At 35.3% G+C, this 10,574-nt stretch overlaps 2 protein-coding genes, 1 long non-coding RNA gene and 1 pseudogene across 4 annotated transcripts; 1 reads left to right on the forward strand and 3 right to left on the reverse strand.

The window, feature by feature from the left end:
* Positions 1–210: 210 nt before the first annotated feature.
* LOC111317879 (1,4-dihydroxy-2-naphthoyl-CoA synthase, peroxisomal-like) lies at positions 211–2,741 on the reverse strand (annotated as a pseudogene). The gene is made up of 8 exons (XR_016332117.1): positions 2,208–2,741; positions 1,961–2,083; positions 1,792–1,893; positions 1,356–1,453; positions 1,098–1,163; positions 909–1,004; positions 649–763; positions 211–479 (listed from the first exon to the last, which is right to left on the reverse strand). The product of XR_016332117.1 is annotated as a 1,4-dihydroxy-2-naphthoyl-CoA synthase, peroxisomal-like (transcript).
* On the reverse strand, positions 411–1,304 carry LOC149520135 (1,4-dihydroxy-2-naphthoyl-CoA synthase, peroxisomal-like). The gene is made up of 5 exons (XM_089753332.1): positions 1,244–1,304; positions 1,098–1,159; positions 909–1,004; positions 623–763; positions 411–479 (listed from the first exon to the last, which is right to left on the reverse strand). Exons 1-5 carry the CDS (start codon positions 1,302–1,304, stop codon positions 411–413), a joined length of 429 nt encoding a protein of 142 aa, XP_089609458.1.
* An 81-nt stretch (positions 2,742–2,822) lies between the features above and the next one.
* Positions 2,823–8,318, forward strand: LOC111317882 (uncharacterized). The gene is made up of 5 exons (XR_016332118.1): positions 2,823–2,977; positions 5,143–5,304; positions 5,683–5,778; positions 5,865–7,030; positions 7,630–8,318. It is a non-coding gene; the product is annotated as an uncharacterized LOC111317882 (long non-coding RNA).
* Positions 3,580–8,133, reverse strand: LOC111317881 (polygalacturonase At1g48100-like). Its single transcript, XM_022920382.2, has 7 exons — positions 7,616–8,133; positions 6,855–6,986; positions 6,405–6,632; positions 6,269–6,313; positions 5,976–6,183; positions 5,084–5,274; positions 3,580–4,249 (listed from the first exon to the last, which is right to left on the reverse strand). Exons 1-7 carry the CDS (start codon positions 8,045–8,047, stop codon positions 3,857–3,859), a joined length of 1,629 nt encoding a protein of 542 aa, XP_022776117.2. The 5' UTR covers positions 8,048–8,133; the 3' UTR covers positions 3,580–3,856.
* Positions 8,319–10,574: the final 2,256 nt, after the last annotated feature.

Genomic DNA, 10,574 nt, shown 5'->3' on the forward strand with positions numbered 1-10,574 from the left:
TACTCTTTTTTATTGATCAAATATGTCACATAACTTTTATAATAATTTTAGTTACAAATACAAATTCAAATATCTAATTAGGAATTTTTATTTAATTAAAAAATATATAATACAAGTGTATTTAACTTTTCTTTTTTAAGTAACAAACATGGCATCAACAGAGCAAGCATATTTTACACCATTATAATTGATAACAAGACAGATTCGAATCCACCCCCAATAGTTTCGTGTCTTTGTTGATTTAGCCGTCTCATTTTCATAAATTAAGATAACTGTTGTTTGATACTTTATTGAAACTTTTTAGAAATAAGAAACCAAAAACTTGACATTTTTAATGCAAATGCAGCTTCGAAGATTTAACTTTAAGGTCGCCTAGGAAATTTCGAAAAATCTGGGCGCCTACGCTGCACTTATGCTGTCTTCCCCTCATTCTCTTCTTGAGTGCCATAAAAAATGAGTGGCGCAGTTCCACCAAGTTCCTGGAAAAGTACAGGAAATGAAGCCATTTTGTTTTCATACTGAAAAGTTTTTAACTTTTAAATAGAGGGTTTGTTAGGAACCGGTTTGGTTTAGCCATTGATTTGGTCAAAATAGCCTGCATCAAAAAAAAAAAAAAAATTGCGGGTTCCTGGAGTCCTGCATAGGTACCTGCATGGTCATCATCAGCTGCATTATGACCTGATTTGAGCACTCGAATTGCTGTTGGACTATTTCTTAGGATCTCTCTGCACCATTTAATTGCTTCTTGCTCTAATTTCTCTAGCTGGTCAAATGCCAAATCAATTAATCTTTAAGTGTCTGATTTTTATCAATCATAAGGGTTGAGGGAATTGATCAATTGGAGAAAATGAGGACATGCTCATTAGATGGAAGAGGCAAAGGGACTCTTCGTAAGAAGAGCAACTCACCGGCGCAACAGCATTGACAAGTCCCATTTTCACTGCCTCAGACGCTGTGTAAAATCTTGCAAGAAACCACATTTCACCTGCCTTTTTAGGTCCAACCTGTTAATCAGAATTCAGACAACACACACTGTTCAGACTTCAGATTGCATATGAGAAAGCAGAGAACAAGTATCATGCCAAATAAAGGCTGACATTTTCTTTGGTGCTTGCCAAACGGGACATAATGGAACTTCCATAACCAGCATCAAAACTTCCTACCTTTGGCATAAGCAATCAGATAAAAGTAATCAGGTTAACAACAATAACAAAACTACAAAAGTAACACAAGCACCTTGCACCAGAACCACCATCCAAGGAGAAAATCACAAAATCAACCAAGCAGGGGGTAGAGAAGGGCATTCCTAGTGAGCTTTATTACATAACATAACAGAGCAAATTACATGTAAGCACCTTGGGACCAGTTTGGCCAAAAATGGCATTATCCGCCGCAATGGTCAGATCACAAACCATATGTAGCACATGTCCTCCTCCAACAGCATACCAGCAACCTGGATTATAAGATTGAGAGGAGTCTAAAGACCAAATCAAATTGAAAAGCATGATGCAATCCCACAGAATGGAACCATAAAGCCATGAATATTGTCATTATGCTGGAATAAGGAGAAGCAAAAGATTACCATTGCCATCACTGGTTTCGGATGGCGCCTAATTTGCACATGCAATTGGGTTTTATTCAAAGGTCAGAAGATTAGGCATATTATTTGAATTCGTAGAAATGTAAATACTACTACTAGAACAAAATACAGCCGAGCTTCCACAAAAATTCTGGCTGGGGCAACGCATCAAAGCCAACTCAGTGCAAGTTTACAACATGTGAAATTTGTACCTGGAGATCTAAAACATTAAGGGGGCCAAAATGTTCAAAATCAGTATAACCATCTGCTTTTCGCAACGCCTGGTCACCTCCGCCACAAAATGCCTTGGTTCCCTACAGCAACAGATTATCAACATAAAAAAGCCAATAATTTATGGATAGGATGGAAATCGGACATTACCTTCCCAGCGAGAATTATGACTCCCGCGGAGCTGTCATCCCTGGCATCATTAAATGCACGTATAAGCTCTTTGATCGTCTGCGGCCGAAAAGCATTTCTTCTCTCTAGCCTATTTATGGTAATCTAAACAAAGCAACAGCAAAACAAAGACAAAAAAAAAAAAAAAAAAAAAAATTAAGCATTTGCTTTAAATTGAACAATACCCTTTTAAGTTTTAAGTTTTCAATGAAGCTAAAGTTTAATGGACCTTTGCAATGCCTTCGCCGACAGCCTTTTCATAAATAATATCGGTGAACTCTTTGCCATACTCATCACAAGCAGTTTTCCACTCAACCTATGGCTCGCAACTTCACCATGGATTCGATGATAGCTATCATTCATCGAAGCATTACAGAACCCGATGGAACCAAGGCTCGGAAAGGAATTCGAGCCCGAATCGACTGGCAGGAGATGGTTGGAGACGGTTGCAATCCCCCTTGTCACGGCGTTGAGTTCCTTGTCCGAAATCTGCGCCATTGTAGAAAGAAGAGATATGATGAGCTTTGACTTTGGATTTTGAATATTTGGTTTTGGTATAATTTTAAAAGGGAATTTCCTAAGTGAAGAGCGGAGTTTGAAAGAGAGTGAATAGTTTCTTTATTTCATGAGTTGGTGATGACTCGACAGAATGGAGGAGGGATGGCGTTGCTGGCGCCGTGGGACTGAGATTTTGTGCGCTATGTCGTAGCAAGTGCTAGAGATCGGATAAGATGAGATGTTTGTTACGGACGCCGTAAACCGGTGCGTTTTGAACATTGGCGGAAGTTTACTCAAACGCATCGTTTTCGAGCGCTGCCAGTGCTATAAATATAATATATAAATAAGTAAATAACAAGGAAATACTGCGGGCTGAAAGGTCAGTGAATTTCAGTCTGGTCTCAGACTCTCTGCTTGTGTTTGCGGAAGAGGACGTCAAAGGATAAAAAGCGGAGAGAGAAAAGGAAGGAAATCAAGTCCGATCATCTTCTCCATCCATCTGTTATGTACCCTAATTGCCCTGTTTCTTTGATTATTAGTATTTGATTTAAACTTAAACTGGTTGATGTTGCTTTTTAGGTTGTCGATGCGCTTGAATTGTCTGCTTGAAAAACGTAAAATGAATCTTTTGCTTACTGTATAAAATTAATTGATCTGGTACATTATGGAAGAATTATCAGTTATATGTATTCTATATTAAATGTTCATATGATTCATGAGTCATCAAATTCAGAAAACAAATCACATCATCTACTGAAAGAGCTGATTCCCAATCCCTTTCCCCTTCTCCCAATCAATGATTGCAGTTCATGGTTGCCGCCATTGTTTCTTAATGCTTATTGCCATTTATTGTTTGTCTTAGCTTGTTCCTTTCGATATCTAATCTGTTTATGACAACATAGTTTTGTCATTTGATCTTCATGCTTGCTTCTACTTTAATTCTTTTTGAATGCCTGACCAAACTTGAATGCTTTAGAAGATAGACTGTTTGTGCGAGTTTAATTTTATTTAACCTTATGCTTATACCTTTGTAGTCTTTTAAGTGATTGTTATATATGAAGAACGAAATGTCTCTTTATTGCGATTTATTGATGCACATCTAGTGGATAATGCATTTGTATAAAATTTCACAATCGAACAATCTGCCTTAACAAACTAGACAGACTTGGACTCCAGTATTTGGCTCTACCTGATAGCAAGCCTGTATAATCTCACATAGTGGGAACTAGGAACCAGTGTAATCCTATCAAAGAAGAATGCCTATAAACTAGGAGGGCGCCTAAATATACACTCTATACCTGATAAATGAATGGTGTGAAAGGGGTCAGATAACCATGCCGACCACACAAGCGAATACACCATAAATTACCTAGACTAAGCTCAGCACACATCATGATCAGATTGGACTCTGTTATTTGAAGGCTTGCCAATTTGTAAACAACTGATTGGTGGGACAGTTGGGGTGGTCAACTGTCCAAAAGTTTGCCAGCAGAATGGATCATATAGGTGGTAGTGTTCCTGTAGTGGCTTTAGCTCAATGGCAGATAAAGTTACTCCTATACATGGAAGGCTGTCACTACAGGCTAAGTGCACAGGTTTTACTGTGTATGTTCCTCTTATTTTTTCATAGGTGATTCCTGATAGAGCAACTGCAGCTGTTTCATTCTTACATGCCCTTTTGTCACAGTAGAATTGATCGATCACAATTGGAAGTTGGACCTCAGAAACTTGAATGTTTGAGAACAGAACCCCTTGAACAGAGCCCAATCCACCCTGCAAATGTGATTTGAGATTATATGTAAGAAAAGTTACTATGGACCATAAAAGAACAAAGAATGTTACGAACTCGCACTAAAAGTCTTTAATTTCCTATGAGTGGTAATTGATAAGATTTTTTTGGACTTATTAAAGAAATGAAATAAGATATAAAGGTGTAGGGAAAACTGAGAGTATGTTAGTATTCAAAATTTCTTGTAAAACTGAAATTTACTGAGGAGGAAAGTGAAATTTCAAATAATCAAACTTTCTTCAAAATTGTCAAATCCTTTATATTGCATTTGGAACAGGAATTTCTTGTAATCTATGAAATAGAGCTAAACCCAGCATTGAGTGATTTTAATGTCATACCTTGTTGAGGCAAACCTCAAGCTGAACATCTATACTATTTGGATAACTCATTTGCAAACTTACCAAAAGGAAATAATAGATTACATTAGATTGGGAATTTATCAGTCATCTTTTGCATATTAGGATTATGTCTTTACCTCAAGTCTCCTTCCTCCTACTTCTCCTTATTTGAGAGAATATACAAGGTCTCTAGTTAAATAATTTCTTGTAATTTTTCTCCCTCTTTCCTTTCCTCTTGCTTTTAGCTGTCTTTTTTTTTTCTTTTTTAAGCACGCTCATGCATGTCATATTGCAGGTGGCTTGTAATATAATACTGAAGCCAGTCTTGTTATAAATTATGGTTAAAGTACATAGTTTTGGTTGTGTTTTGGATTTAATTAAAGCCAAGTTCAGCACATTTACTCCAACAGTGTTTTCTGATTGCTATATTTTAAACTTGCTGAGTTTTTAATCATGTGGGAGTGAAGATTGTATAGTTACCTGCCATGTCTTTATTCTGACTCCATTCATCGTGTTATGCATAATGATATCGCGCACAGTGATGTTAGAGACACAAGCTTTGGTATTATCCTTTCCCAAGCTTCCTATGCTGATTCCATGCCCTGGGCCACAGTTCACATTGTGAATGTATACATTTGAGCATCCTGTTTGTATGGAAACGCAGTCATCCCCTGCACCAATTGTTAGATTTAAAAGCTCAGGTTAGTGTAAACACAAAAAATAGACGTCTTTTATGCTCATTGTCAATTAGCTCTATGTTCATAGCTGATTCAATTTAAGCATTTATTACCAGCCCAAAGCATTAGAATTGTAAGGCCTATTATCTTATTAAAAGTTGTTATGAGAACCTGTTTCTAAGCAAAAGTAGACAAGAGACTAGGGGATCAAAACAAAAAGTTTTAGCTGTTAGTGGAGACAAAAGGAAACTTGAATGAATAGAACAAAAAATGTATTCTTGTTGTCTCTGTGGTTCAACCCTAATCCTATTTTGGGTGGTGGATGCCGCACTGTTCTTTAGATATTGCACGTGTCAAGTGACTAGTGACTTTAATCCTTGAAATTTTGGATATTGCTGGCAGCCACTTGTCAAATTATTAGTGGAGATAGAGAATGTGTGGAATAAGATGGTGAGCAGGATAAGATTGTGATATGTTTCCTACTGCATCCTATCGGAGGTAACTCAATTTGTCACCTTTTCTATGATACGTCAGTTGTTCACAAGTTCTTATCTTAACCCTGTATCTTCAATGTTGACCCGCAGGTCTTACTCCTTTTTGTCAAGACTGGAGCTCAACCTGCGGCCCACCATTGTTTAACTGAATGTGGTGTGGCAACAATATTTATTTACTAGCAAGATAATTAAAATAATTACCGCAGGCAAGATTACTGCCATGTATTAGCACATCTTTGGAGTTTTGTAGGTGGATTCCATCTGTGTTAGGACTGTCCCCAGGAGATGCGACGGTCATATCATGCACCACAACTCCTATGCAATTATCAAACTTGAGATGGCATTGAGGACTGTTTTGAATTGTTATGCCCGTGATTGTCACATTAAAACTCCCATAAAACCTTAGTGCCTGTGCAGCAGAAAGAAAGAAAGAAAAATGTCATAGGACTGCGTAGTCATGGAATATGATTGGTTTTTCATAGCTTGGTCCATACAGTTGGTTTGATGCTCGGCATTTTTCCACTGAGTTCATTTCTGACCTACCACCCAATTTGTAAGAGAAATATGATTAGTTTACAGACAATCAACAATAGAATTTCAGAGGCAAGTGAAACTGATGTAGGTAATTACCGGCATGGGTGGTTTTTCTTGAACTGTACAGTTTAATGGAATTATGAGTTTTCTTTCATCATCATATGGATCTTCGTATGGGGCATCTTGCCACCACCCTGAGCCTCTTCCATCAATGATACCTTTTCCCTGAACTGTTATACCTCTCAGCTTTGTGAATTCAAGCCATTGTAGAATGCCTTTACCCCAGGGTTGAGAGTCGGTTGGAGCGATAATTGTACCATCCAGCTGAGAAAAAAAAAAATTCAGCCACATCAGCATTGATAAGTGTTAATTCTTTAATACTATGATAATCATAAGGTGCAGCAGCAGCTATTTCACTTGACAACTCGATATCAGGCTGCTATTATCATTTCTCTTTCCATTTTCTTTGGTAGCGTTATTTGGAGATGTCATTGAGTCATCGTACAATCTAGAAGGAAGTAGTAATTAAGATCTCACATGTTTTACCTGAAACACAATATTTGCTTGACAGTATGGACCAGAGAATGAAATGGGTCCTACAAGGAACACGAATTCAGCTGGAACAACAACCGTTGATGCCTCCACCTTACATGCTGCTGCCCAAGCGTCTTGGAATGCCTGCATTGCACCATAGCAAAATCAGCTATGTGGCTACTGTGCGGGTACGAGTATAACTAAATGCATATAATTACGGTTGAATGTTAGTTAACTGTATGCTATGGTAATTATTGCTCCAATGGTGACTAAACCCAAATAGAATCTTCTCTTTATTTTGAAGTGGACCCGCCCAGCTTCCAATCGTTGTGCCTCTCTTCTGTGTACGGCGTCTTTTTCTTGCTTTTCTTTGTTTCCATATACGAATTTTGTGCATTCCATATTTTAACCAACAAATTCTGCTGTGCTAAATTTTTGTAATTTTTCTTCGGTCTTACTCCCAAAGATAGAAAAAGCTTTTTTGTTTTTGGCCTTAATACTCCTGACTAAATGTGAAATAAAAATTTATTGATATGTAGGTGCGTGAGGTGCATTTTGAACTAGAATTGCTTCCAATATTTGATTGAACTAGCTAGAATTGCATGGAAGTTTGAGAGCTTTGAATTTCTTCCCTTCATCTTCTTGTAGCAATGATGAATTTTTTTTAAGCAATATCAACCCTTTTTGTTGTTTGATTTAGAGGGGAAAATTAAAACTTCCCAAACAACATTGAACTTTGTATATATTGAGCATAAATGAGAAGTTGACATCACCTTGGTATCATCAGTTTTCCCATCACCCTTGGCGCCAAAATCTAGCACGTCGAAGACGTTAGACCGCTGTCCATTGCTGTAAGCTTTCTGGGGCGGGGGAGCTGAAGGGAAATCTTCTTTGGGCGTAGGAGATGGACGAGGTGATGGAGTAGCAATTTCCTTTGGAGGTGGAGGAGCTTTCAGCTTGGGAGAAGGAGGAGTTGATGGAGTAGTGTTATGAGGAGGAGCTTTCGGCTTTGATCCTCCATTTTGGTAATTGTGATGACCATTACTATGCCCTTTTCCTTTCTTATTAGATAGTGAAGCTGCGGCATACCTGCTCTGCCTCCAATGCTTGCCTCTTCTAGCAATGCAAGTTTCAATACTTGAAGACCACACAAGAAAAGCAATCAAAAACATAAATGCGAGGCTTCTGAAGCTAATGCCACTCATTTTTCCTTTCTTTATTTTGGTGTCCCTCAAGGTGAGAAACAGAGGGAAGAAAGACAAGGTGGGAGAGGGAGAACTTGTGCTTGAGTACCAAAAATAAATGATGGTTGATGTATAAATAGGGAGAGGACTCCAAAGCAATGAGGACTATTCAGACAAGGACAAAAAAAAAAAAAAAAAAGGGGTTTGATAATGCTGGGTTTTTATGTTTCACTCTCCCTCCCCTCCCCTTCCCTTCTCTCTTTTTTAATTATCTTATTCCCCTTTGTGTGAATTTTGGTTGGGATTTATTTATTTAGCTGGAACAATAGGTTCTTACAGGGTTCCATTTGCACACCACATGTAAAAATATTATTACATGCGACTCATCCAATTTCCTCATCAGTTATCAATACAAATATATTAACCAACACCCAACTCCATCCAAAATGCACCTATACTTCTAGATACTACAGAATTTTCTTCGTCCCTAGCTTTCTTTCTTTAATTAAAGACAGACAACCTAGAACTCCGAATATCGAATTAACCGGGAAAAAAAAGTTCACGAGGAATAGGGAAAAGACCAGAAATGAAAAGCAAAGTGAAAGTGGTTTTCCTCCAATTTTTGCAAAATTTAAAACACAACATTTTTTAGGTGTCTTTGTGAATCCTGATGCGCTATTTTTCACATGCGCTCCAAAAAAGATGAAAAGAAAAATTAGAAATGGACTGGAGTGATAATATTATAAATTTATGATTAATGGACAAAATATCGATTATAAAGAAAATAAATTTTTTATAATTTTTTAAAGGGATATTAATTCATATGTATGTTTATAATTATTTTTGTAATGTTAACTTTTGATTTATTAGATTGCAATTAGATTTGCTCATTTAACTAGCTACTAGCCCAGCTCAACTCACGTGGAGCCTTGAATAGAGATTTTAATTATTATTTTATCAATAATATATTTTTATTTAATTTTTATTTTAAGTATATTTAAAAATATTAAAATATTAATATAAAAAAATTTTAATGGTGAAGGGGGTTTAATTTAAGTTTGCAATGGATGGATCAAATTGGACCTTAAGCAAGATTTAAAAAGTGTCAGCTTAGATACCTGTAACCGAAAAATTAAATGTGTCACTTTCTTTTAATAAGTAATTACGCAATTTATAATATTTCGTTTAAAAATTTTACTAATATTGATTAAAAAATTATACTAGTATTTTATAATGAAAAAAAATTAAATTCTGAGATAATTCACTTTAATGTTCTAAAATAAAGGATAAATGCACAATAAAATATTCTTGATTGAGGTATAGTTTAATTGTTAAATTGAATATAATTACATAGTAAAAAATATTTTCAACATATTGTATAAAATTAAGAAAATTTAAAGTAAAGAAAAAAAGACTATATTTTTATTATCTTCTTAAGTTATTCAAAGACTAATACTTTATGATATATTTATTAATTGTAATCAAATTCATTACTAAAAGCAAAAAATAAAATTATATTAAATCTAAAATTATGTTATAATCTTTGGAATTGTTCGAGATTTCACTACTTTACCATTTATCTTTTAAACTTAAAAATTTTATAATCATTCTAAATTTTGTTTTCATGCTGGAAATTATAACAAGCCTTAGACAACTTCCAAAGAGTTTTATTTTTATTCATGCTTTTAAAACATTTTAAACAAATCACAAATAAATTTAAAGAAAAAGATTAAATTTTATTTTCAAAACATAAACTTCATTTTATTGCTCCTAGGCCGAACAAATATTTACTAAGAAATTTATAAATAAAAAGTAATTTTTTTCTTATAATTTACAATTTTTCTGATATTTTCTTCTTAATTAATACATGTTATCATAATTATAACAAGAAAAATCTTTATCATCATTCCGTTATGTGATACAATATTCGTAATATCAATAGAACGTGTGAAAAGAACTTTGCATTATTTTTCATAACTACCCCATATCTCGAACAAAGAGAATTGAAATTAAAATTTCTCCTGTTGAAAATAAATATATAACTTTGACTATTAACAGAGGTGTACCTTCTCCGGCCTTTTCATCTCTTTTAGTAATTAATACATTATTTATGGAAAGAATTAAATTTAGAATTTACACTGTTTAAAACAAAGTATGATGTGACTAGTAACAGAAACATGCCAGTAATTGATTTTTTTTTCTGCCATTATTTGCAAAAATGGTGGTTGGTTGGGGCTGCTATGGCCGCAGCTGCCATTTTCTTGAGTATTATTTATTTCTTATCCAGCTTTCCAACAATGTGTTTTTAATTATTTAATGTGGATTTTATAGAATTTGATGAAAAATAAAAAGCCAAAAAGAGACACGTGAATGAGTGGGTCTATACGTTGTCAAGTGGCATTGATTATAACAGCTCTCCATTCTCACATGCAACGTTCACGGGCTTCAGTTTTCTGCTTTGTCTTCATAACCCACATCCATTGCCTACTTTTCTAACTCAAAAAAGCCTCTTTTTTTTCTACTACTTTCTTTTCCTTTTCTTTTTATT

Source organism: Durio zibethinus, chromosome 2, assembly GCF_047325235.1.
Source record: "Durio zibethinus cultivar Kanyao isolate XHJ-2024 chromosome 2, ASM4732523v1, whole genome shotgun sequence".
In the NCBI taxonomy this organism is placed as follows: Eukaryota; Viridiplantae; Streptophyta; class Magnoliopsida; order Malvales; family Malvaceae; genus Durio; species Durio zibethinus.

Coding starts and splice junctions, on each gene's coding strand:
- LOC111317881 (XM_022920382.2), bottom strand. CDS start 8,047: ATGAGTGGCATTAGCTTCAGAAGCCTCGCATTTATGTTTTTGATTGCT. Junction 6,633..6,854: donor AAGCAAATATTGTGTTTCAG/GTAAAACATGTG, acceptor TTTTTTTCTCAG/CTGGATGGTACAATTATCGC. Junction 4,250..5,083: donor TCAGAATAAAGACATGGCAG/GTAACTATACAA, acceptor TCACATTTGCAG/GGTGGATTGGGCTCTGTTCA.
- LOC149520135 (XM_089753332.1), bottom strand. CDS start 1,304: ATGCCCTTCTCTACCCCCTGCTTGGTTGATTTTGTGATTTTCTCCTTG. Junction 1,160..1,243: donor CTCCTTGGATGGTGGTTCTG/GTGCAAGGTGCT, acceptor TGCCAAAGGTAG/GAAGTTTTGATGCTGGTTAT. Junction 764..908: donor TTGTCAATGCTGTTGCGCCG/GTGAGTTGCTCT, acceptor GCATTTGACCAG/CTAGAGAAATTAGAGCAAGA.